The sequence below is a fragment of the Neofelis nebulosa genome, chromosome 17 (genome assembly GCF_028018385.1).
Source record: "Neofelis nebulosa isolate mNeoNeb1 chromosome 17, mNeoNeb1.pri, whole genome shotgun sequence".
Classification (NCBI taxonomy): domain Eukaryota; kingdom Metazoa; phylum Chordata; class Mammalia; order Carnivora; family Felidae; genus Neofelis; species Neofelis nebulosa.
This window is the reverse complement of record NC_080798.1, coordinates 44,959,613-44,985,171: the sequence shown is the minus strand read 5'-3', so window position 1 is coordinate 44,985,171 and position 25,559 is coordinate 44,959,613. Positions and strand designations below refer to the sequence as shown.

At 47.7% G+C, this 25,559-nt stretch overlaps 2 protein-coding genes across 3 annotated transcripts in view; both read right to left on the bottom strand.

Annotated features, from left to right (window-relative positions):
* Window positions 1–371: 371 nt before the first annotated feature.
* Window positions 372–11,406, bottom strand: VPS4A (vacuolar protein sorting 4 homolog A). 2 transcript variants are annotated; one of them, XM_058709778.1, is made up of 11 exons: window positions 11,213–11,406; window positions 7,708–7,819; window positions 7,477–7,624; window positions 6,053–6,111; window positions 5,818–5,937; window positions 5,174–5,330; window positions 4,486–4,634; window positions 4,052–4,133; window positions 3,601–3,820; window positions 1,975–2,115; window positions 372–1,261 (listed from the first exon to the last, which is right to left on the bottom strand). In XM_058709778.1, exons 1-11 carry the CDS (start codon window positions 11,231–11,233, stop codon window positions 1,160–1,162), a joined length of 1,311 nt encoding a protein of 436 aa, XP_058565761.1. In that variant the 5' UTR covers window positions 11,234–11,406; the 3' UTR covers window positions 372–1,159. The 2 variants fall into 2 exon arrangements, with proteins under 2 accessions (XP_058565761.1, XP_058565760.1); XM_058709777.1 differs by having other exon boundaries at window positions 6,053–6,114; window positions 11,213–11,405.
* A 5,402-nt stretch (window positions 11,407–16,808) lies between these two features.
* SNTB2 (syntrophin beta 2) overlaps window positions 16,809–25,559 on the bottom strand; it is a 109,602-nt gene continuing 100,851 nt past the window's right edge. Inside the window, exon 7 of the mRNA XM_058708614.1 lies at window positions 16,809–24,224. Within this exon, the coding sequence (XP_058564597.1) occupies window positions 24,132–24,224 (93 nt within the window). The 3' untranslated portion in view covers window positions 16,809–24,131. The remainder of the gene's footprint in view (window positions 24,225–25,559) is intronic.

Sequence of the window (25,559 nt, the reverse complement as noted above, 5' to 3'; positions counted from 1 at the left end):
CTCAAGGGGACGCAGGCCCAGAGTTGCCCGATGTCCCCAAAGCCAGAACTCTGAATTTCCACATCAACTCTCTTGCTTTTTCAATGCTGGCAGGAGACCAAAGCAAACACAGCTGCAGGCTGTGTCTGGCCCACAGGCCCCCCGGTTTGCAGGGAGAACTGTCCAGGTCCCACATTTGCAAGGCCTTAAGGCGAAAAAAAGTTCTGGCCGACCTGACCGGAGAACAGGCCGGGGAACTGTGACAGCTGGCAATGCCCTCCTCTGCTGACGAGAAGAGCACGGAGAGAAAACCAGAGGGTCTTTCCATTGGAAGCAAGTGTGGCCTTCAAGAAGCCCCAGACAGGAATCAAAGATGAGATCACTCAGGTGGCTCAAGAGGGAAAAGGATTTATTAGCCCATTTCCAGGGCGGGGTGCCAGGGGCAGTGGCTGGGTTCAGCGTTCTCACATTCAGAGGGAAGAGAAGGCAGCAGTGAAACCCTACCTGACTGCCCTCACTCATTCTGATCTACATAGCTTTGTGCTCACAAAAACCATCCTCTCCTCCTGCAGGGAGGACACAGGGCCGGGGATGCTGACGTAGGGGTTGGGAATGGCTTGGCTTTACTCTCAGCCTTTACAGGCAGGGCTCGGGCTGGCGACCCAGGGCATTCGCCATTGTGTGCATAAGGAGTAAAACTTGGGTTAGAAGGAAAGGGCGGAGGGAGCTGGCAAGCCATTCTGACGGTCTGCACCAACCCCACGGTGTGGGCTGCTCCTACTCCTTGACGCTTCTGGGAGATTTTAACTTTATTTATAAAGAAGACAAAAATCCAAGCAGCATTAATTTAGGGGAACAAAGAAAGGTTCAAAAAAACAAAACAAAACGTGGAGGGGCAGGACAAGGAGTTGATGAGCATCCAGAAGAGGAGGAGAACCAGTAGGAAGAAGTAGGAAGAACCAGTATTCCACCCAGTGCCGAATGTGCTTCTGTGTCTCTGCGGCCCCGGAGGCCCTTCCTTCCCACTCCCCGGCTGGTGGCCAGACAGCAGAGGGGACGCCAGAGTGACGTGAAGATGAGCCCCGGGGCCCTGTCTGGCTGCTGACATGGGGGGGTGCCGTGGATTTTTTTTACCCCAATCAATTCCTCCCACCTTCACCATCACCGAGTGAAGAAATTTTTAACTCTCCTGTCCAAAGTCCTCTGAGAATTTCTTCACTTTCAGGAGGTCCTCTGCATTCACGGTGGGCCGAGTGGTAGCCAGAGACCGGAGCATGTCCGACTGCAAAGACAAGGGCATGAAGCTGAGGAGCCAGGCTCCAGGTCCTCGGCCTCCCCGTGTCACAGAGCCATGTGGTCCAGGGCAGGAAGAGGCCTCCCCTCGTGGTCACTCCCAGCCCCAAGTGCAAAGCTCCCCTTGGTTGCCCAGCTTCTGCTTGAATGTCTCCTGTGACAGGACAGCTCTTCCCTCCTGAGGTGGCTCATGTCATTTCCAAACAGGCCCACTCCTCATCTGAGAGAATCCAAGCTCCCCTCATCTCTTAACTCCCACGAGAAGCTCTTTCTGACTCCACACCCACCACACCAGCCGCACTGGCAGGACACCTGCCACACACAACAGGCAAGACCGTCAGCAAGACCAGGATGAGGAAAGGGCCAGACTAGTTCCATGAGGCTGCCTGTGCAACAGCATCAAAGCAAACTGCTGAAAGACACGGTCTCCTTCTGGGCACAAAGCAAGCCAAACCTGTGGAATGATGCAGTTACACCAGCTGGCCTTTTTTCTTGCTGAAGAAAGTAAAATGCTAACACTATGGCCTCATCCTGGGCCCGCAGTAAGTCTAATGGCAGGAGCTCCAGCTACCCAGAGCCCCATCGGCCATTCTGTTTGGGAGGAGGTACAACAGCCCAGGACAGAGAAGCAGAGCTTATTTTGAGACCCAAGGCCCCAATTTTCTGGTCTCCGTGCAATCCCTGGCCCAGCCAGCTGCTTACCATGCAAACTACAGGCTCTAAGAGTTTGTCACCAGGGACATCCATCCAAGTCATCTCCATGGCCTCTGGGTCCCCTGGGGAACATGGGGTCAGGAGGTCATCGATCATAACACTAGGGTTGGTGCGGGAAGGGCCACAGACCTGAAATCAGAGGAGTCTGGCTGGAGGGGTTGCCCCTCAGCGCTTGGGGAAGAGACAGGATGCCTCAGGTTCTGAGTCACGAAGAGAAGGGAATGGTAGGGAATGAACGCACGCCTGGGTTTCGAGGTCATCAGTCTGAGAAGGCAATGACTCCTTCAAAACTCGGGTTGGTAGTGAAAGTAGCTCGAAGTAGGATCTCAGAGGTTTGTGATTAGCCTGCTATTCCAGGCGCTGTTCTCCAGAATCTCAGTTTGGGGTCCAGAGTGCCCTGATATCTTCCTCTTGCTCATCCACTCCGTCAGATCTCACCACAAATGCAGTGACATCAGAAATGTCTTTCCAACCAGTCTGCTTTATTGGCAACATCCCCCTGAATATCCCCGAGGCTAAGTCCCTCCTTCCTTCAACTGTTGACTCAAATGTCACCTGGGGTGATGTACCCCTTAACAGTACAACCTGGGGGCGCCTGGGTGGCTCAGTCGGTTGAGCGTCCGGCTTCGGCTCAGGTCATGATCTCGCAGTCCGTGAGTTCGAGCCCCGCGTCGGGCTCTGTGCTGATAGCTCAGAGCCTGGAGCCTGCTTCAGATTCTGTGTCCCCCTCTCTCTCTGCCCCTCCCCCACTCATGCTCTGTCTCTGTCTCAGAAATAAATAAACATTAAAAAAATAATAATAGGGGTGCCTGGGTGGCTCAGTCAGTTGGGCATCCGACTTCAGCTCAGGTCACGATCTCGCAGTCCGTGAGTTCGAGCCCCGCGTCGGGCTCTGGGCTGATGGCTCAGAGCCTGGAGCCTGCTTCCGATTCTGTGTCTCCCTCTCTCTCTGCCCCTCCCCCGTTCATGCTCCGTCTCTCTGTCTCAAAAATAAATAAACGTTAAAAAAAAAAATTTTTTTTTAAATAAAAAAAAAAAAAAAAAAAAGAGTACAACCTGCCCACCACGCTCCAAACCCCAGAACACCAGACGCCCTCCCCTGCTCTGTCCTTCCCCTCATCACCCTCAAAGAGACAAATTTCACCCCAACTAGACAGGAGGCTCCTACAAGGCAGAGATTTATTCTGCTCTGGTCACAAATGTCTCCCTGGCTCCTAGAACAGCACCAGGCACAGAGTAGGACCCTTGGCCGACACTGGGCAGAGATGTGCTGTGTGAAACGAGATCCTCCTTCTGGCGTGTGATTTTGTGCCCAACACTTTTCACACATCGAGTGGGGCCCCACATGTGGCGGCACAGCCGGGGGTGGCAGAGGTGGCTGCCGTGGCCTCTGGCTTCACAGTCTGAGGTAGTCACACTCAAGCAAGAACTACAGGAAAGGACGGAACAGGGGCAGCAACAGCCCCTGGAGCCAGAGGGCTCATTTTGTACTTGCCCTTGATTCTCCAAGAGACCAAAGATGTATCATCACCTGAGCAGCCAAGCTGTGGGCCAAGAAAACGGATATCCGTGTTCCTATGACACTCCCTAAGCGACTCCCTGCCGGCCACTCACCTTTTTGAAGTGTGTTGCCGACTGTACTTTTCGAACAGGTTGCATGAGGGAGTCCCGCACAATGATGCTGATGTCAGCGCCTGAGTAGCCTTCCGTCTTCCGGGCCAGCTCATGGATGTTGGCATCAGTGAGGTTGTGGGGGGTGCTCCCCAGATGCAACCGGAACATCTGGGCACGGGCAGCCTCCTCGGGCAGCGGGATGTAAATCCGCTTTTCAAACCTAGAGAGCCAAGCACAGGGCAGGACTTGAGAGCAGATGGTGCAACGATCTTCATGGAGAAGGGCGTCGGGGTCCTTCTGAAGCTGGCCTCACCACGGACCCTGCTCGCCACGCAGACACGAAGAAGCCTCCAGGGAAACGGGGTCGGGTTGCACCCACGGCTGCCAGCAGCAGGACTGACCACAGGTGGAGAAAGGCCTCAGCCCCTGGCTCCTACTGGGGAAGACTCACCTCCTTCTAATGGCTGAATCCAACACCCACGGGATGTTTGTGGCACCGAGAACCAGGGTCCCATCGTTGTTATTCCCCACCCCTGGGGAGAGAGGGGAACACAGATGCTGACCCAGAACACCCGCAAGGACCAGGCAGAATCCGTGGGAAGCACCCGATGCAGGGCCATCCCTGTGCCACCACCGGCAGGGCCACCAGCAGCTCTGCGGGGCCCAGAGCCCCGAACCTTGCCTGGCTCGGGGAGGGCAGAGGGCCGGCAGCGGAGGCCACGGTGACCTCACTGAAGGCCTGGGGAGACGCGGCTGAGAACCGCTCCCCGGACATTTTCTCTCCTCCCTAAGGACAATCAGATCCAGCCGCGGCTAAACGATGAAGCCCGGGGCTGGCTCTAGGTAGACCGAGAACCAGGGAGGGCACCCGGCACTGGCACGCACCCTGCATCTGGACCAAGAACTCCGTTTTGATCCTTCGAGCAGCTTCGCTCTCATTTTCATTGCGGGACCCGCAGAGGGAATCCACCTCATCGATGAAGATGATGGAAGGCTTGTGCTGCCTGGCCAGCTCAAACAGGTTCTTGACTAGCCTGTGAAGGTGACAAGCGGGTCTGGGATCGGGACACCCACACACATGCCCGGCCAGGGGCCCAGTCACTGCTTCTCTCGCCTTTCCCACAGGCGGGTCAAGACTCCAGTCATGCTTGGATTTCAGAAAAAGTCATCACAAATCCACTGACAGCACTGTACCAGGGGGAAGAGCCTGCCTTGGGGACAGCCTCACTCATTAGCTCTGGATTTAGGACAAGTCCCCTCCCCTCCGCTCAGCCTCAGTGCGATCTTCTGCAAAATGGGAGTCGGTGTGGGAAATAACTGAACCACACGAAGTCCCCAACAGGGGACACCCACCTGATACCCAGAGACTGCGAGCGCATTTATTTCCCTTCCCTTCACAAGGGCTCCTCTCACCCAAGTTCCCAGTCAACGTCAGCACTCTTCGTCAGGACAGCGTCCTGTGCAACAAGCTAGCAAGATCCCCCTCTGCTGGCTACTTCTCCCTGACACCCAACAGCGGCTCCTCTGGGAGGTGCCGTGAGGGCAGGGCAGCAGGGCCTGGCAGCTGACTTACTTCTCACTCTCCCCCAACCACTTAGACATCAAGTCTGAGGAGGACACAGAGAAGAAGGTGGAGTTGTTGGCCTCTGTCGCTACCGCTTTGGCCAGGTAGGATTTGCCTGTGCCAGGGGGTCCAAAGAGCAGTATCCCTCGCCAAGGCGTACGCTTGCCTACGAGAAAGAACAAACTGAGGTGAGCTTCTTCCCGACTAGGGAAAGGGAACAGGGAAAAAGAGGAGACTTAAGGCGGGAGAGAAAAGTTCTACAAGACAACAGATTCTAGAAACGAAGGAATAAAGGGAACTGAACAGCCTGCTGAGAACTTGCTCCCAGCCCCGGCTCGTGACCCCCAAGACCTTGCAAAGTGACACTGGCCGGCACTGGTTCCTGACCCTGATTACTCACTGGGGTGGTCAAGTCAAAGTTCTAGTTGCAAAGGTGTTTCTGACACCAGGGAGGAGCCAGATGACGGCGATGAGCAGGTCCCGAAGCCTCTCCCGACTCAGAGCCCGTGGGAAGGTCAGGCCCTCACCCACTGACGGCCAAGAGAGCCGAGTGGCTGCCTGCTCCTGGACACCTTCAGCGTGGAAGCCCTGAGCTGGCTTCCTCAAAAACCTGCTGCTTTTACCATCTGGACCTAAAGTAGCTCAACTCTTACCTGTGAACAAATGTGGGAATTTAATTGGCAAAATGACAGCTTCTTTGAGGGCCTCCTTGGCCCCCTCGAGCCCGGCCACATCATTCCACCGAATGTTGGGCTTCTCCATCACAACAGCACCTACAAGAGGCAAGCGGAGCCTTTGACCTGGAGGCTGACTGTGGAGCCTGAGCCGACCCTTCAGGGGCCCTCACCATGTCCCCCTCCCATTGCTGCAGGGCCTCGGGCCTCTTACCCATCAGTTGTTCCTGCAGTTTCTTTTTCTCTGGATTATCCCCTTCACTGTCACTATCGCTGCTGGGAAAGGAGACAGAAGAGGACATCTAAAGCGAGAGGCGGTTGGGCAAGGAGGCATTGAGAGCAAAGTCAGGCTCTGGCTGCTGGCCCAGTGGCAGAGACGCCTGTCCTGCTCAACAGTGGAGACCCACAAGCAGGTAACTCAAGAACATTCGGGCCGCCTGTTCTCGACACTCCCTCCACATCCTCTAGGAAATACTCCCGTCACCCATCCTTGTTTCTTCATTAAGGGAGCAAGAATAGAGATGTGTGCCCTCTCTAGAAGGCCGATGAGGGACGTGTGCTTTGGCTGGACTTCAGGAGCAGCTGGGGAGGCAGCTGGAGCTGTCCCCGGCCTTTCGCACAGACTTACAGCCAGATGGCAAGTGGCTGTGACTCAGAGAAGAAGTGAAGTTTAAGTCTAAAGGGGAGCACTCAGGAAGGGAACATAGTCACTGGCCTCACCCCAGGGCCAGTCCCCTAATGAGACATAAGTGGTTGGCCCTCCTCAAAACTCTTCCAGCCCCCCCAAGATGCCTCACCCCCTGGCCCTCTTCCTCTCTTCTGAGAGCGCGTTCCCTGGCCTGGGCAAGCCCGTCCACCTGGGAGCCACGCCTCTCAGCTCTGGTGGGGCAGCTGACACATCACCTGCCTGTCTCCTGCTCCGTGACACTCCTGCCTGGGACCCTCCCCGTGGCCTCCAGGACACCACTGGCCTTGATGCTCAGCTACCTGGGATCTCTGTGGTGGGTAAACCACAGATGTGAGGAGAGAGGCTGCAGGGCGAGTACTGGCTTTGTAGCTGGAAACAGAAGCCCTGGGTGTGGGTCCAGACTCCATCAAGTACTGGCTCAGTGACCTAGACTGTATCTCTGAACTTGAGTGTGTTGCCCCATCGGTCAGATGAAGACAAGAACTCTGACTGTAACAGCAGCAGATACTTTTTCATCCTGACTGCAGGCAGAGCTCTCGGGGCTTTCCCCGTGTCCTCTCATTTGCTCCTTAGAGCAACACTGGGCGGGCAGGCCCGTTATCCCCCTTCTATAGAGGAGGAGCCTGGAGCCACAGGGGTCATGGCACTTGACCACGGTCACTTGGCTAGGAAGTGGCAGAGCCAAGATATAGCCTGAGAGTCTGACTGCAGAATCCAAGGCCAGTGACCTCCACTCTGGCTCCCTGTTTCACTCACAGCTGAGGCACCGCCCATGGAAGTACTCTGCAAATCACCTGCGGAGAGCAGCTAGGGGCCTTGTCACTAGATGGGTGCAATTCCCCAGGAGGAAGGCGCTATGGAAGTCGAAGGCATCATGAGCACCAAGAATGGCAGGGAGGTGCTCATGGGGGCTCCAGTCCCGGCCGGGTCCTCCCCTCCTCCGTGCTCACCCCTTGCTCTCACTCTGATTTTCTTTGACTGGCTTCTTGCCATGCTTCTCTTTGTTTCGTAAATAATCCTTCAGCTTCTCCGCTCGGTCTAGGTACTGCATGCACTTGGCTCGAATGCTCTCCTTGGCCTTGTCGCTGTGTGCCTCATCTGCAAAAGGGGAATCAGAGAGGGGGTACCCGCTCTGCTCTTGAAGGGGTTCTGCAGCCGGGGAGGGCCCTGCTGTGACTCACATTTGATAGCGTGTAGGAAATACTCCACGGCATGCTGGTAGAGCCGGAGTGCCTCCTCGTAATTCTTGGCTTTATCCTCTTCTGTGGCTTTTGTCACCAGGTCAATGGCTTTCTGGAAAGGCAAAGCAAGTACCTCAGTGCTTCCCAAGAGACCCAAAAAGCCCTTGGGGTCCCAGGCAGCAGGAATCCTGTGGATCTGTGGGTTGCACACCATTATGTCGGCCTCTATTTCCAACATGAACCAGAAAGGCCTTAAGAGGAAGCTTTAAATGACAACCGTCCCTCTTCACAATGCGCTCATAGAGTGAAAAGCAACTTCCTTCTCAATTTCGCTCTGGATTTCAGCAAGTGGAAACCTGATCAAATATTTCAGGTTAGAGCTCAAAGGGAGAATCCACTTTCTATTCCGTGCCTCAAGGGAAAGAAAGGTGGACCCGGACCCGGACCCAGCACCGGACCCAGTGCCTGGAACAGGGGAAACACCAGAACGAACTGACTGCTGTGCTGCTCAGCATGAAGGCCAGAAACCGCATTTGACCTCGAAGGCCAGAGAAGAGCCAGCCCTGAGTTTTATGAGACGGACGAAAGGGATCTCTACTTCCTTCTACTGGTCCAACTTGCTTCTCTAGGGTGAAAAGGGAAATTTGCTACTTAGGGAAGGGATGCTTGGACACATGGGTCAGTAAAGCAGTAGCTTCAGTGAGAAAAGTGCTTGCTTACCCCAGACCCAGATATGTGCTACCAATTAAGGGGAATGGTCCTCTGGAGTCTTGTAAGAACCCTTGAAAGTGTCTCTGTGAATCTCACAAACCCTGTAGGCCTGTGCTCTAGACTGAACCTAAAACACACTGGATCTTTCAGGCAGCTGCCCCACACCTACATATCCAGTTTTAGAAACCATGGCTTCACCAACCCAGGAAGCATTACCAGAATTATCTTCCCCAAGCTGATGAGCACTAGACACGAGGCGGGCAGATCCCACTGTAAACACAAAGTTCCATCCACAGCAAACAATAAACCTCCTGATCAGCTCTTGGCAGGGCCCAGGCTTTGTGCAGCCCTTCCTCATCTGAAAGTAAGAGGTCTCCGAAGGACACAGCTAGTCCTACAAAACTAACAGACTGGAGTAGGTTAGGCCAGATTGATGAAAACTGAACTCACCAGGTTGAAAAGATGAGATAAGGTGAAGGGGGTGTTGGCTACTATTTTCAAGCTCTGCTACCTCCACTACCTAAAAATAGAGAACGACCAGGAGCCCAGAACCTTCTGGAATGATTAGCTTAAACAATTTTTTTACGTTTATTTATTTATTTTGAGAGAGAGCTAGTGGGGGAGGGGCGGGGGGGGGAAGAGAGAGAATCCCAAGCAGGCTCCACACTGTCAGTGCAGAGCTCAATGCGGGGCTCAGACTCACAAACCATGAGATCACGACCTGAGCTGAAAACTAAGAGTTGGACGCTGAACTGACTGAGCCACCCAGGCGCCCCCTGGAATGATTCATTTAAACACAAACTTCTTGGGTCTACTCTCCCCGGACAGTGGCTCTTGAGCTAAGACATGAAACGAGTTCTCCTGTCCCTGATGGCTTCTCTTCTCCAGAACCAATATGCCCATCTCCTTGGACTTTTTCGCTCTATATGCATTCTTGTTTGGGTCTGTCCTTTTGAAAGGCAGAGTTCAAAAAAGTAATCCAGGCATGCTCTGCCCACCGCCCCCCGCTTCTAGATACTTTATTAATTAATGCACCTAAGAGCACATTAGGTCTTTTTGGCATCTGCATAGTGTTTCATGTACAAGAGGCCGCTGGTGCAATGTGAGAAGGAGTAGTTTTGCCTAACACAACGGTGAGGTGATAGATAGAACTGCCAGGCTGCCACAGCTCTCGTAACACAGATGGCAGAGGATGAGGGAGAAAGACAAGGGTAAGGAAGATGTGTGAACACAGGGGCTGGCAAACTTTCCGTAAAGGAGAAGACGGTAAATGTTAGACTTTCCTGGCCATACAATCTCTGTTAGCAGCTGGCTACTCAACTCTGCCTTTGTAGCCCAAAAGCAGCCCAAAAGTTCCGATAAAACTTTATTTATAGACACTGAAATTTGAATTTCATGATTTTCACGTGTCATGAGGTATCTTTTCCCAGCATTTTAAAAATATAAAAACCTACGACATTATGATAAGTGAGGGAAGCCAGTCAGTCACAAAGAACCACATATTGTATGATTCCAGTTATAGAAAATGCCCAGAATAGGCAAATCCATAGGGAAAGTAGATTAGTGTTGCCTAGGGTTGGGAGAGATAGAGGGTTTGGGGGATGACAGTAAAGGGTGTGGAGTTTCTTGGGGGGGATGAAGACATTTTAAAGTGTGGTGACTGTCACACAACTCTGAATAACTAAAAGCCATTGAATGATACTCTTTGAATGTGGTTTATGTGGTGAGTTAGATCTTAGGGTTTTTTTTTTTTTTTTTAAACGTAAAAACACTCTTAGCTCAAAGAAAAAAAATGTCTGAGCAGGTGGGATCTACAGGCGAAAATTTACAACCCCCTGCGCTAACAGATCACAGCTTGTGCTGGTGGACGGTGGTGTCTGGCTTTGGACCCTAACTAATTCCTGGCCTAGTACCCCGATATATTCCAGGCCTGTTCCCACCTTTTCTTCCGCCTTCAGGAATCTGAATGCCACCCATCCTGTCTTGATCCAGCCAAACGCCCCTTCTTCCACAAAGTCTTGCCTAACTCCCTCACACGCTTTATCTGTCATGACTTACTGAGCACTTACTATGTAGCACACACTGTGCCAAGAACGCTTTACCTGAATTACTCAATCCGGAGCCACTGTCACAACAACCCTACAGGGTACTACCCCATTTTACTGACAGGAAACGCGAAATTCCAAGATCAAGTAACTGGCCCAAGGTCACACGCCAATGAGCGGCAAAGCCAAGACCGAAGCCCAGGTCGAGGCCTGAGCATGTTTCTGTTGGCCGGCACAGCAGGACCGGCAGCACCTGGAGGGTGGGTCAGTCATGCATCCAGGTGGCGCCACCCCAGCACCACCAGGCAAGATCTAGGGAATGAATGAAGGGTCGCCGGCCGACGGGAAGAAATCGGGGCCCCGGGGAAGGAGCGGGGACTCGTCTTCAGGGAGGCAGGGAGGGAGGGCGAGTAGCCCGACTGCGGGGCCGAGCTTCCCGGGCGGCGCCCGTGCGGTCCGCGAGAGGCTGATCCCCGCGGCGGGACCTGGGCGCCGCCGGCTGCACTCGGCGGCCTCGGGGCTCGGCCCGACTCGGCCGGGGGGCGGGGGCGGGGGCGCGGGCGTTCTGGACAGGAGGCGGCCCGTGGCTCCGAGCGCGTGAAAACAAACAGGCGGAGGCGGCGACAGGGCGGCGGGGCGGGAGCCGCGGGGCCGGCGCTCCGAGCAGGCCGCCCGCCCGAGTGCTGGCTCGCAGGCCCCGCCGCGCCTCCTCCGGCCTCCGGAAGCCGAGCCCGGCCGCGCCGTGGTACCTGGAGGGTTGACGTTGTCATTTCATCTCCTGGGTCCGCCCCACACCCCGCGGCGCTTCTTGCGGCCTCGGTCCGGCCCCGGGTAGCCGAGCTGCTGGGTCCGGCGCGGGGACCCCGGCGGGTTGGCGCTGGGCGCGGGCAGGGCAGCCGCTCGCAGCGGGAGCGGAGTCGGAGGGCGAGCGAGGAGCACGGCCCAGAGCGGTCGGGCCCGAGCCGCGCGACTTCCCCCCAGCGGCCACAGCCGGCACTGCAGGCAGCCCTCCCGGCGGCCGGGGGTCTGTGCCGGCGAGGTCCGGGGTGGGGCCGGGCGGAGGGCGTGTTAGGGGTGTGTTAGGGGCGGGGAGCCCAGCGAGGGCTGGGGTGGGGTTGGGTGCGGGGCGTGGCCAGAGTCAGGACCGAATAGAAACCTCCAGTCCTAGACCCCATTGCTGTGAAATAGCGCCTGTAGGTCAGTTTTTCTTGCACAGTACAAGCCTAATTTCCCAGAGCTTCGGGTTTCTGATATTTAAGAGGATGTACTAAAATTAGTATCTTGTCTGGCTTTTGGGGGGAATGAATGAGCTAGCTAATGTAAACACAGCGTACCCCACACTGGGGGGATTCAGCCTGTTAAGTATTATTATAATGCTGGTGGCTCTGTCTAAAGCCAGCTTTTTATTTTATTTTATTTTATTATTTTTATTATTTTATTTATTTTTTAAAAGATTTTATTTTTTTAAGTAATTTCTACACCTAATGTGGGGCTCAAATTCATGACCCCAAGGTCAAGAGCTCCAAGTTGCACTTACTAAACCAGCCTGGCACCCCTGTTTTTATTCTTGTTTGATTTTAGACTTTTTCCTCTTTTTAAATGTTTATGTATTTATTTTTGAGAGAAAGAGGTAGAGAGACAGAGAACCCCAAACGGACCCACACTGTCAGCTTAGAGCCCCACATGGGGCTTGAACTCACCAACCATGAGACCACGACCTGTGCCTAAATCAAGAGTCAGATGCTCAACCAACTCAGCCACCCAGGTGCCCGTTTTTGTTTTTTAATATTAGCCCTTCTACTTTTCTCTTTAGGAAAGCAGGTTTCTTCTTCTTCTTTTCTTCTTCTTCTTCTTCTTCTTCTTCTTCTTCTTCTTCTTCTTCTTCAGATTTTTATTTTTTTAAAGTAATCTCGACACCCAATGTGGGGCTTGAACTTAAAACCCCGAGATCAGGAGTCACATGTTCTACCAACCGAGCCAATCAGGCGCCCTGGGAACGTGGCTTTCGTAAACCTCCAAAGCTGGGGGCTTTAGCCTGGTAAACTTCAGTATAGTTTCTGGGGATACAGCAATGATCAAAACAGGTCGAGGGCAGCCTACAGTTTGAGAAGATGATGTTCATCAGGAAAAATGATGTAGTAAGTGTGTTGAGGCCCATGTGTGAAAGCTCCTGAGTGTCTAACAGGCAACCTACATAAGATAGGTGGTCAGGAAAGGTTCCATTTAAGAAAAGGTAACTCTAGCTCTAGTATGCAGAAGAGATTGCAAGGATGGAGTGACTATAGCATGTGAAGCTACTGCTATAGTCCAGAAGAATGAGGGAAGCCTGGACTAGGGGCAGGGCCATGGAGAGACATGCACAGAATAGAGAGATTTTGGAAGGCAGATCACACATAAGCACACAAATGGGTTAGATTTGGGGTATGGTGAGGGGCAGGAAGGGACGGAGATGACACCTGGGTTGCTGGCCTCAGAGCCTGAGTAGATAGTGATAACACTGAAATAGAGACTGTATTGAACAAAGACCAGGCTCAGGGGGGTGGAGGAGTGAGGAAGATCACAAATTTGAGGTGCATTTGAAACATCAAGGGTCAGTTAGGCATATGCCTCTGGAAGTCAGAATAAAGAGGTGGGAGATGTACATCTGCGAGACGCGCAGGTATAGGTGGGAATGAGATCTCCTAGGGAAGAGCAGGGTGCAGGGGGAGGTGAGGGGAGAGCCTAGGACAGAGCTTGGAAGTTTATCGACTAAGGAGAGGAGGATGAGCCTGCAAAAGCAGCTCAGAAAGACAGCTGGAGAGAGAGGATAGGCACAAGAGTGTCTTGAGAGCCAGGGAAGGAGCGCTGGATGAGGAGCGGGGAGCACAGTGTCTAACGCAGCTGAGAAGACAGACGGTGATACGAAGACACCAACCGCCTCAGCCAGAGATGTTTCAGTCAAGTGATGGGGGCGGAAACCATACCACAGTGGGCGGGGTGAGAGCGGGTCACCAGGGGGCACAACTCTTTCAAGAAGTTTGGAGGAAAGGAAGGGAGCCCTAGAGCATTAGCTGCAGGAGCTGAGGGGTCCAGGAAGGAATTTGTGATGGTTTTTAATGGGAGAAGAGTTCAGCATATTTAAAAATCCAATAGGAGGAATCTAGTTGGGGAGGCTAATGAACGGGAATGGGATCAAAACAGATGTAAGAGGACTGGCTTTAGACATGATAGGTGCAGGGAAGAAGATAAACAGATGCCTACCTAGGTCAGCCAGAAGATAACAAATTGGGAGGGTACTTCTGGGTGGCTGCGGTTTTCTCAGGGAGCTAGGAGGAAAGAGAATCTGTTGCGAGAGGGACAGAGACAGAGGTGGGAGGCCTGGGGTTTGAGCAGAGTAAAGACGGTTTGAAACCCTTTCAAGTGAACCCAAAGTGAGCAGTGTCAAGGGCATACCTGGTAAAGGCTGGCAACCTCTACAAATGTATAGAGGTACCAATTTGCCTTGGATTTTTCTCCCCAGGAGTCAGCTGCTCAGGCAGATGCAGGAAGAGAGCTGGGTTCCCCCAGCTGCTATGGGTGGCTGCTATGAAGACAGAGGAGCAAGGGATTCACAGGTTTTGGTGAGGGTGGTGCCGCAATGGTAGGCTGTGGAATCAGAGCTGGGAAAGGTGCGGGACCGACAAGAAGGTGAAAGAGTGGGTAGACTAGTTAAGGACCCAATAGACTGAAGGGTTGTCACAGTGGGGACGCACTGGAGAGAGATGCTTCAGTTATTGATTTCGGAAGATGCTCTGTTCCAGCAATAACAGTCTAGGGGGCGGCAGTGGGAGTGGGAGGATGGGGCAGCTGGGGTGAAAGGGCCATCGTCATACATGAGGAGGTTGAGGAACCAAAAGGCCAAGCAAGGTGCTGAGCGTGTCTGTGGACGGTGGAGTCAGGATAATGGCAGGAGTGGCAGGACAGGGTTTGCTGAGCCTGGGTGACACAGGGAGACACACACACGTACAAGTCATGGCTCCTCAGCTTCTACCCTGAACACTGCTCTTTCAGACACTAACAGAGCTGAGTGGGGAGGCTTTTATTTGCTGTTATGCACCTGACAAAGGCACTGCCCTTTTATTTATTTAAATTTTTAAAAGTTTATTTAGAGAGAATGCGCACATGAGCTGGGAAGTAGATAGAGAGGGAGAGAATCCCAAGCAGGCACCGTGCTGTCAGCACAGAGCCCAATGTTGGGCTCGAACCCACAAACCTTAAGATCGTGACCTGAGACGAAACCAGCAGTTGGAGGCTTAACCGACTGAGCCATCCAGGCGCCTCAAGGCCCAGACTTTTTAAATCATTGAGAGGGCAGGGCTGGGTCTTTTTCAGGGCTTGATAGGGGACTCACTTCATATTTGCTGGATGTATTAATAATGAATTCATTAAGAAGAAATAAGGGACCCTAACTGACAGATGAGAGTGAGGCAGAGTTAGAGAACATACTAACCTCCCACACTAGACAGGGCTGCACAAGTTGGAAGACAGAATCAAAACACAAGTCCCTACAATTAAGGAGGGCTGTGTTAGTCTGCTAAGGCTGCCATAACAAAATACCACAGGTTGGGTGGCTTAAACAATAAAAACTCATTTTCTCCATGGTTCTGGAGGCTGGAAGTCCAAGATCAAGGTGTTAGCAGGGTTGGCTTCTTCTGAGGTCTTTTTTCTTGGCTTATAGATGGCAATGCTTTTGTTGTGTCCTTGCATGGTCTTTACTGTATGCACAGGCATCCCTTATCTTTGGTCAAGCTTCCCTTTTTTTATAAGGACACCAGTCAGATTGGACTAGGGCCCACCCCAACGGCCTAATTTTAACCGAATCACCTCTTTCAAGGCCCTATCTCCAACTACAGTCACATTCTGAGGCGTGGGGGGTTGGGTTCAGCATTTGAATTTGATGGGACACATTCAGCCCATGGCAAGAGCTGGGTTTGAGATCCACTGGCTCTGTGCTCACATTCTCTTTGCTCTGCCTACTCAGCTTTCTTGGGACTCTTGCTTAGCTGCTGTGTTCCAAGAGCCTGAAGTACACAGACTGACCCTGCCGACAAAGCAGAGTTTCTCAGAGGAAGCTCCCCATCCTGGAGGGAAGCTGCTTCCAACGGCAGCTTGGTCACCCATTTCTCCTTAAAGGATACCTTGAAAACAGACTCTGAGAACCCCTCAGTGCTGCAGTGGTGTGGCCATTGCTGGGGCTGGGGGAGTCAGTGGAAGAGGGAAAGGGGAAATAAAGGCATTAAATTTATTTGTGGGCTGGCACATGGAAGATGTTGAGGCTTCCTAAATCTGAATCAGATCAAGAACTTCCTATTCTAACTTTCTCACTAGAGCAGAAATCAGATTCTCAGCTCCCACACGTTAGAGCTCCCACACTTCAGGTAGAGAGTCATTGACTTGCAAATACACGGTTCCATTTGTTCTTTCTTGCACAGCACTTTTCCAGATAGGATTCTGATGATGCTGACAATGTGGCACTTGTGGTAAACCTGAGCTTGGACCAGTGAGTCAACTTTGCTTAGCTAATACAGCCTAGTAAGATCAGACTATACAAACGTCAGCGTTCTAGGGCTCATGCCAAGGAGTAGATTCTTAACTTGGTTAAGGAGCCCTTGGATGGGGGCCGAGAGTGGTGTGGAAGAAGAGGAACAAACACTGAGTTCAGGTGAATAACAGTCTGGGAAGGTAGGGCCAGGCCAAAATCTCAAGCAAAGTGAGTAATGGACACCCAAATAAATGGAGCACTGATGATTCCTAATATGATTCCCGAGAAACCATCTCCCCTCTTCTGTGTGACTCAAAGTATAATAAAGCTCAGACTGATCCAATGATTAAGCTCCTGTCAGTGAAAGTCAGTGATGGAACTAGAACCACAACTAGGTTTTTAGGAATTTGGAGTTGCCCTAAATCTGCTTAAAAATGGCACCAGAAGAGACTGATGAGACATGACCATCAAATGCCACATGTGATACTGGATAGGATCCTTTGCCAGAAAGGAAAAGGAGAGGTTGCTGGGACGATGGGCACAATGTGAATGGGGTCTGCGGATTGGGGGGTAGTGTTGTGCCAGTGTTGATTTCCTGGTGGGGAGGGCTGGACGGTGGCAATACAGGACGGTGTCATTATGTTTGGGAGGTACACACTGAGAATTTAAGGGTGATAGAGCATCATGTCAGAAAAGACAAGAAGACAAGAGATGATAATGGAACAAATATAAAATGTTAACAATTGGGAAATTTGGGTGAAGAGGATGTAGATCTTTGTTTCGTACCGCTCTTGAAATGTTCCTGTAGGTTTGAAACCATTTTAGCATAAAACAGAAAAAAAAAATACAAGTCTAAAAGCATTTTTTTATTTACAGTATAAAGGTTACAAAGGTATATATGTATTTATATATATAATACCCTTAAGTTACAAATTTTCATTGTAATGTACAACGCTATATATGTTGATGTGCAACTCAAGGGGAAGTGTTGTCTATGCATTTATATTTATTGAGTACACATAAAGCTTTTTTTATTATTATTGAGAACACAAATACTGCCCTGTTTTATGCCGCAAGTTTTGATTTGGTAGCCTGGTGATACCAGATGATTTGAGAACTAAATCTTAAACAACACTTAAAAAGAAGTCCTGTTTAAATACAGTGTTCTAAAAAGAAGAAAAAAACAGAATATCACATACTTTTAATTTTTTGTAGAAGCATTACTCTAGCCTTCTAAGTCTTAATACTTAACAAAAATTAAAGTCGTGTGGAACAAAATACACACAAGGGAGTATAATCAGAATTTGCACAGATTAGCCATAATAGGCCTTCATAGGTAGTGGTTTGCCACATTATCTTCTAGAAGATCTTGGATCCGGTACCAAAAGGTATTCTTTGGGCACCAAGGTCTTATCAAGCTGAAGACATCCAACAGATTGTAAACATAATACTGGAGTCTTATGCCGGAGAAAAAAGTACAAAACTAAAATGGGTTCTTGTAATAAGGGTAGATTTGCTATAGGTGTGAAGAACATCACTGAGAATGATGATTGTGCCAAACCCAAAACTTAGTTGAAATCATTTCCTCTCTCCCAAATTCAGGTAATTCACAAAACAGAGGTGAAAACCATAACCGACACCCACTAGAACAGGACTAAGATAGAAGGCAAGCAATTCTTCCAACTTAGGAGGAATAGACCCTTACACCACAATACTTATGTGCTGGTTCCAATTCCATACAATCGTTAGCACCTGATTGTCGAAGTGTAGGTTTAGAGTAAAGGCCATCACACTGAAGGCAAGCTGGATGGAAGGGACTGTTACTGTATGAAAATTATGAAAAAATTCAATTAACCTCTCGTTTCCTTGAGGTATCCTTTTTATTGAGTTTGAATGCCAGAGTGTTCCAGAATAAGTGGAATTTTGCCAGGTTTAAAATATCTTCAATTGGACACACCATCTACCATGTGTAAGGACTTCCAACAAATGAGACATTTAAAGGGTCTAAGTGTGGAAATGAATGGGTCAGGACAATTTAGAAATAGGGGTAGATGAAATAAATATTCAGCTTTGCTATTTATAATTAAAAGAAACATTTCTTTAAAGTTTATTTTGAGAGAGAGAGAGAGAGAGAGAGAGGCAGATATGGGGAGGGACAGAATCTCAAGCAGGCTCCACACTATCAGTACAGAGCGTGACGTGGGGCTTGAACTCACGAACCGTGAGATTATTATGACCTGAGCCCAGATCAACAGTCAAATGCTTAAACAACTAAGTCACACTGGTGCCCCAAGAAGCATTTCTTTAAAAAGGCTTTCCTGTTGATCCACTTTGGGTAATAGAGCTTAATTTTTGTTGTTGTTGAGATTTATCTTCCTAAGGATGTTCTACACTGTTCTTCCCAAACTCAAGTCTATTTTTTTTTAAGATTTTTATTTTTAAGTAATCTCTACACCCAACATGGGGTTCAGACTCACAACTCCGAGATTCAGAGTAACATGTTCCACTGAATGATCCAGCCAGGCGCCCCACTAAAGTCTAATTTTGCATTAAAAAACTAAGCATAATGAAAAGACTAACCTACTTAAGTGTGCTTGGAGTTCTTTCATGTTGGCATGGACCAAAGACCAAGCATCATTTTAAACATTTTCCAGTTAGCCAGAGTAGCTGGACTGCAGATGTACTTTGGTAAAAGTATGAAGTGGTTAATTATTTAACCACTGATTGATAAACAGATGGCAGGGTGTAATTGAGAAGTAATGGATTATGTGCTACTTGCAGGCAGGAACTTTCTTTTGGACCCTGAAGAAAGCCTGTGAAGAGTTGTGTGTTAATAACTGCTTAGTACATGGAATACGTGAATTAATGCGTCGTTAATTAGCCTTGCAGTGTCAGAATTTCCGTAGGCCCCCAAAGAACCTTTTGTCTATGCATAAAAGACTTCTATTACTTTGGAAGAGGTGACAGAACATTCAGGTTCCAAAGGTGTATATGTGACTGGCATAAAGAGGGGCTCAAAAAACTAAAACAAAGCATTTGCGTCAACCGCACGGAGCTAAGATTACAACAGAACTGAGTAAGGTACTTAGAGGACTCAGAAGTTAGAAATCTATCAGGGTAGCTAATCTTACAATATAATAAAGTATTGCTTCTCTAGCATAGCTTTTTAGCTTCAACCAATCTATTTTGGAGCAATTCAAGAATTACAATTCAGATGGTGGATTTTGTTGAATATAATCAAATGTTCATTAGAGAGCAAGCAATCATTTGCAAACGGCCTTCTTTATGAATTACATCAAATTTAGATTCACTTTTAAAACTTAAATATACTTTGGTTCAGTCACCTGAAGTGGGAAGAATAAGAGGTGGCAAGAAATTTATGTTCAAGTCTATCAGTTTGAAACAAAAGAAGAAATCTCGTTAAAATATTTTGTTGAGTTAATACATAACAACCATTCTTCTAGTTGGTGGTTTAGCTAGTGTAAAAAAAAAAAAAAAAAGACAACAGATGTACAGGTGTGCCCCATGAGCCTAGTTTTGGTTACCTTACTTTAACTTGAAATTCTTTGATAGAATGAACTTGTATCATTGATCTGCCAGATGTGTTGTGTGTGTTGTAGAGAAATGGTTTCAAATCTGCCACTAAGTAGTCTATTACCAGCATAAAGTAAATTTCAGTTATCAGTACACCATAGGAGTAGCTAAATTGCTCAAAACCACATAATCCTGCAATACAACATAATTATTTTATAACTGTCTGCCATCACACATTTATTGTCTATACACCCAGCACAGGGAAGGAGACAGCTTTAAAAAAGAGGGAGGGGGGGACTGCTGCTGTCAGTATTAAAAGACAGTACGTAGAAAGTCAAACTAATTCTGGATTACCAAGCAATCTCGAGAGAGAGAACAGCAGCAAATGGCAGATTCTTATGCTTTCATCTTCAGGAGGGGGGTTGGGGGGAAACCGCAATAACATTTTAAATTTAACTGAAAGAGATTTCCAAACTTAAGATAAAATATAATACCACCTGGCATATTATAGACCTGATCGAGATCTACATACAAAAAGAATGAATGGGATTATGGTCAAGTTCAACTTAAAGTTTAAGTAGAATCTCCAATTTAAAGAAGTCTTTTTTCCTTGGGTAGATGTTTGATCTGACCGGAGCAATTTGCTTTGAGACCAAAGAGATCTGACATTTCACTTCTTCATGATCAACTGAAAAAAGATGACCTTTGGCTTTCTAACCAGCCATTCATTCATGCCATCAATGGTGGATGGCAGCGACAAGGAAATGTATGCTGGATATTTGGACAGTTTAAATATTATGTACAATCAATAGCTTATAACCAGTGAAAATAAGAACAGTTCAGCGTAAGTGTCCAAGATACAAAACAGCAGAGAAAGTGCTTAAGTCTACAGGTCTTCCCTAAAAGCTTCAAAAATGTTTAACTTTTAAGTAGGTAGGGCTTTTAATAGAATTTGCATAGCAGCGTACAATATAATTTGCATTAAAAAATATGGAGATTCTTCCATGTTTCTGAAAACATACAAATATATCCACATGCATATAAATTAATAAACAAGAAGACCTGGAGGTTCTCACAAAATTAAAAAAAAAAGTTCATCATAACCTTTTCTCAAAGTGGTCACGCTTTTGTCCATCAAAACCATTTACAGTGAAAACTTCTTCTGGGAGAAACATAATCTTGTCCAGATTCCACACAGCTTAATTTTATTTTTAAGAAAAAATTCTAGTTTATTAGCTAAGTGCATCTAATCAACTGAAAAAAGCTTGGTTACCATTCTGCCTAGGAAGATAAATTAGGAAAACAATCAGGGACAACTTTAATCATTTGTTGGTTAGATTAGATTGGTAGGTTAGATTAGAGAAGAAATAAATAATTCAATCTCTCCTGCCATCCAATAATGTTCAATAACAAAGTTTGTGAGGGTATAGCTGATAAAAACATGCACTATCAGACTTCACCTAGCCTAAAAAGTGCTCAAACATGGCTTTAAAATAGGTGAATGACAAATAAGGTAATATTTTTGATTGCCTGTACAGGTCCCAATATGTAATCTGAACCTGTCTACTAGGTAGGTGAGTTTGCAGTTCAAACTATCTAATAAATACTGTATAAACATACATTTAAGTATTACTTCATATAAAATAATAGATACTAATTTCTAGGTAAGGTTTGTTTGGTAACTTCAGGAAAGAACTTACCTTTTTCAGAATAAGAATGACAGCCTTTTCTTTTTCTTTCCTTTTCTTTCTTTTTTTGGAGAGGAAAGGGAGAAATTTTAAGGAATGAGAAGGAAGTATTTTCACACACCAGGTGGCTACTTCTAGGCTTCTGTGTGGAATATGGAGAAGACGTCTAAGCCCCAGGTCTGGGGGCGGTGGGGGGAGGTCGAGGGGCACAGGAAGCAATCCATTGGAACGAGGCACACACTACTCTGCAGGTTCCTTTCCGTTCTACACAGGCAAGCCCACAACATTCTCAACAATTTTCCTGATTTGAAATGAAAAAGAAATGAAAAGCTGTTCTATAAAAGATGTGAAATATCAAAAATGCCCATTTTTAGTTATCATTTGAAAATAATTTGCCATGTTTTGGCATCTTAATACAAAATACATATTAATCAAGGCTGTCCCATCCGTAAAAAGCTCTTCATCTGTGGTTTGAAAGTTCCACAAACACACTTAGTTGAATAACAATCTGGTCACCCACGAGTGGAAAGCTGCTGATGTTAAACAAGCAGCTTAAAGGCTCTTGCTCTCGGGGGTGCTAGTGGTCAAAGGAAATCTCCCACACATTTTCATTTCACATTAAGACTCGAAAGATTTAAAAACCTTATGGACCTTGGTGACAATTTAAGCTGGAACAAAATGAGCCAAAATGGCTCACATGCTTTTCCTTCTCCTGCCCACATTTTCATCACACCTTTTTTAGAGTTCTTTTTCATGTAAGTGATGAGCAGGGTGGCTCAGAAGTTCCCCCTGAAAATATTCTCAGTGGCTTAGCCTTTCACACTAACAAAGAAAAACTCCACCAAATGGCTTCGCTGCAAAGTCTGTGACTGCATTGTGCAACGTTTCAGATTAATAATGCTCTCACTGCAAAGTGTCTAAGCTCCCTTATCTGAGGGTATTATGTGTTGAAATTCTGCTTCCAGAAATCATAGCTGGACCTTCAAGATATTTTTTTTCCTTCCCTATTTGCAAATTTACTTCAGCTGGAGCCAAATACAGGTTTATGAACCTTTAAAACGTAAAAAAAAAAAAAAAAAAAGCCCTTGAAACACATATTCTAGTGTAGATGTCAATTTCCAGTTTTAAGTGGACCACATCATTCATTGTTGGAACTGTAGCTGGGGGGAGAACAGTTCTCTCTCCCCAGCCTGTGCATGTGGTTATTCTCACCGTACACAAGGGGAAGGAGGACTGACTTATGGGCACAGGGAAAACAGTGGGGTTACAATGTCTAACTCAAACTCTGTTCATGAGTCTGCTCTTTCAAATGTCCTACCTAGGTCGGTCGGCACTCACACCAAACAGCTCGTGTTTTCCATATGATTGTGGGGTTTTTTTCCTTCCTATTTGGAGTGCTACCTTCCTCCACTCTCCAAAGAGCTCACACCCTCTTACAGCATACCTCATAAATCTAGTAAGTGAGAGCTCGGCATAGACTTTTCTTCGGAGAACACAGAGAACATCCAAGTCAATACTACCTTCTCTTTCAGATCTGGGGACTGTGGTCATCTTGACATTTTAGACAGCTCTTATATTATTTTGAATGTTTTCAGATATATACCTCCTTCATAATTAGGAAAAACAAGCTGAATGTGTTTCTCTAATACTACAAAATCAGCAATCTTACTGCTACTATGTCCTAAAGATGATGTCCGGCAACGCTTAGCAAAACCCAGGTAGCTATCCCATGGTCTCGTCACCCTGCCCGCTGTCGAACGCATTACTACACCAACAGTGAGTCTTGAATTAGCAGCTGCCTGTCTGTACCAATCTGCTTCCACAAAGGGCCAGGGCCAGGGCCCTGCATGGGCTCACAAAACCCAAAGCAACGCAACATGATGTTTGTGAAGAGCTGCCTTTATAGAGTCTACTCTTTAAACAAGCAGGCTCTCCAGAATTTATCTTCCCCAATGAGATCTGCCCACTAGAAAAGATACTACTCAGGAAATCCATCTTAAAGACTATTCCTCAAAACTAGGATGGATTATCTCCCTGGAATGGCAGTGATATCCAGTTATTCATATAGTGACTAATAAAGCTCCACTAACCCTAACCAAAGGCACATTTGGTAAGCAATAAAAAATGGCTTAGGCTAAAATGAGGACTTTCTTTTAAAATAAATCTTATCCCCTGGCTCCTACCAAAGATAAATCAGAAAAATCTAAAACAAGCAAAACTCTTCTTTCAAATCAGTGGCTTCCAACTTGGTTACCACTAGAAAGGAAGTGGAAGGCAAGGCAAATAAAAATTTGCAAGTTCTAAGTCCTGAAGTTAGTACTTATGAGTGGCAAAGCTTGTGATGTGATGGGAAGTGATGGCCAGGGTGGGATGCAGGAGAGCCAGGACACATGGAAGAACACTTGGGTGTGCAATTCCAGGACTTCCTAGGGTAGAAGGAATAAATGACAGCCAGCTCCAGCAGAATGTACGACCTATCTGGAATGGCCAAGAAGCACAGGCTGCTGCCAACTAGCACCTGGGAAGAGATGGTCAAATGAAGCAAGAGACCAAGGCTACGCTTGAAACAAATCCTGTAGGAAGAAGAAAACGAAAACAACTCTTTGATGTTTGATTACGTCCCCAAAAACCCCCACAATGAGCCATCCTTCTTAACAGGAGAAATAAACCTAGTTACTTAGAAACCACATTAGGAAACTATACAGTCAATCAACGGCTTCATGTTGGACCTTATTAGAGTACTAGAATTTCTGGCCAAGGTAGCTTGTGAAAGGCAGGCTCTTCTTTAAACATGGTTACTGTTCAGCAGTGATTTGCAGGTCCTTGTCAAGGCACTGTGCTGGAGGAGAGAGAGCTTTCTTTTTGTGCTTTTTTTTTTTTTTTTTTTTTTTTTGAGGTGGAAATACTTCTTGTGACATTCAAGACTCTTTTCTGATTTTCTGCTGCTCATACAAGCAGTCCCATACGAGTGACTTTGGCTGACAAGAACGTGTGCAACACAAATACAATCGGCTTCGGACAAGAGTGCAGGTCCATGGTCTGTGGAGAAAGCGCATCAGTTTAGCACTACCATACACAGAAGCTTTATTCGCAAAAAAAAAAAAAAAAAAAAAAAAAAAAATTAAGGTTTATTTTCAGAGAGAGTGTGTGTTGAGGGAGGGGCAGAGAGAGGGAAAGACAGAATCCCAAGCAGGCTCTGCACTGTCAACGCAGAGCCTGACACAGGGCTCGATCCCACAAACTGTGAGATCATAACCCAAGCAGAAACCAAGAGTCGGATGTTTAACTGACCGAGCCACCTACCCGCTCCTACCCAAAAGCTTTAATAAACAGACACAAAATAAGTAAATTTGGACGTGATGTTCTACTTTTTAAAAAGAATTTGGATTAAGAATGTCCCAGATTTATAGAAATTCTTGGGAGTTTCTTAAAGCCACAAATGAAAGTATACTCTGAAGTAAGATCATTCAGTGGAGGAATTAAATACTGGTGTGAGCCCCCACATCACAATTAGAATACAACTGGTGGTGTACCAGATCCCACTATGCCTGGTAGAGAGAACTAAAAAGTAGAAGATGTAAAAGAAAGAGGAATATCCTATATGGAAACCATTCATTATGGTTATATTCCCAGGAGGAAATCACGGTGAACTCAACTGAAATGTGACTATGGATGGGTATGATTTTTGACATCCCTCATAGGTTTGTAATGGGAATGAGAGCTCCCAAGTCTCCTTAGAAGGGCTAGCTATACCCTCCTAAGCACAAGTGTCTAATCTGGATGGCTGACACCAGATGAACAAGGAGACCCGGCGTCAGGCTGAGTGAAACGAGTGATTCGTCAATCATTGGCGCTGATACATAGACTAGGAATTGGACCTTGTTAACTATGCCTTTTAAAGAAAAGTAAAACCTGATTCAAAATATAAATTACAGAGCACTAATTTCATCATTAAACTTTGTATATATTAAGTATAAAGCAGGAATTAAAACTATATAGCCAGGGGCGCCTGGGTGGCTCAGTGGGTTGAGCGTCCGACTTCGGCTCGGGTCATGATCTCACAGTTCGTGAGTTTGAGCCCCGCATCGGGCTCTGTGCTGACAGCTCGGAGCCTGGAGCCTGCTTCACATTCTGTGTCTCCCTCTCTCTCTGCCCCTTCTCTGCTCATGCTCTGTCCCTCTCTGTCTCAAAAATAAATAAACATTAAAAAAAAAATTTCAAACTATATAGCCAGGATTGCTCTAACACCTGGCTTGCTAAATGACAACTGCTAATAATAATTTAATAGGTTAATTTAATAGAAGCATTTAACTCTCTCTAATGCTTCAGGCTTTTGAAAAGCCCTGGTCCATGCCCCCGTCATAGTCTCCTAAA

Excerpts from the sequence above, each read along its gene's own strand:
- VPS4A (XM_058709777.1), bottom strand. The coding sequence starts at position 11,233 with ATGACAACGTCAACCCTCCAG. Across the intron at positions 7,820-11,212 it reads TGACAACGTCAACCCTCCAG|AAAGCCATTGACCTGGTGAC; the intron begins GTACCACGGCGC and ends TTGCCTTTCCAG. Across the intron at positions 4,134-4,485 it reads GTTCTTGGTCCAGATGCAGG|GGGTGGGGAATAACAACGAT; the intron begins GTGCGTGCCAGT and ends CTCTCTCCCCAG.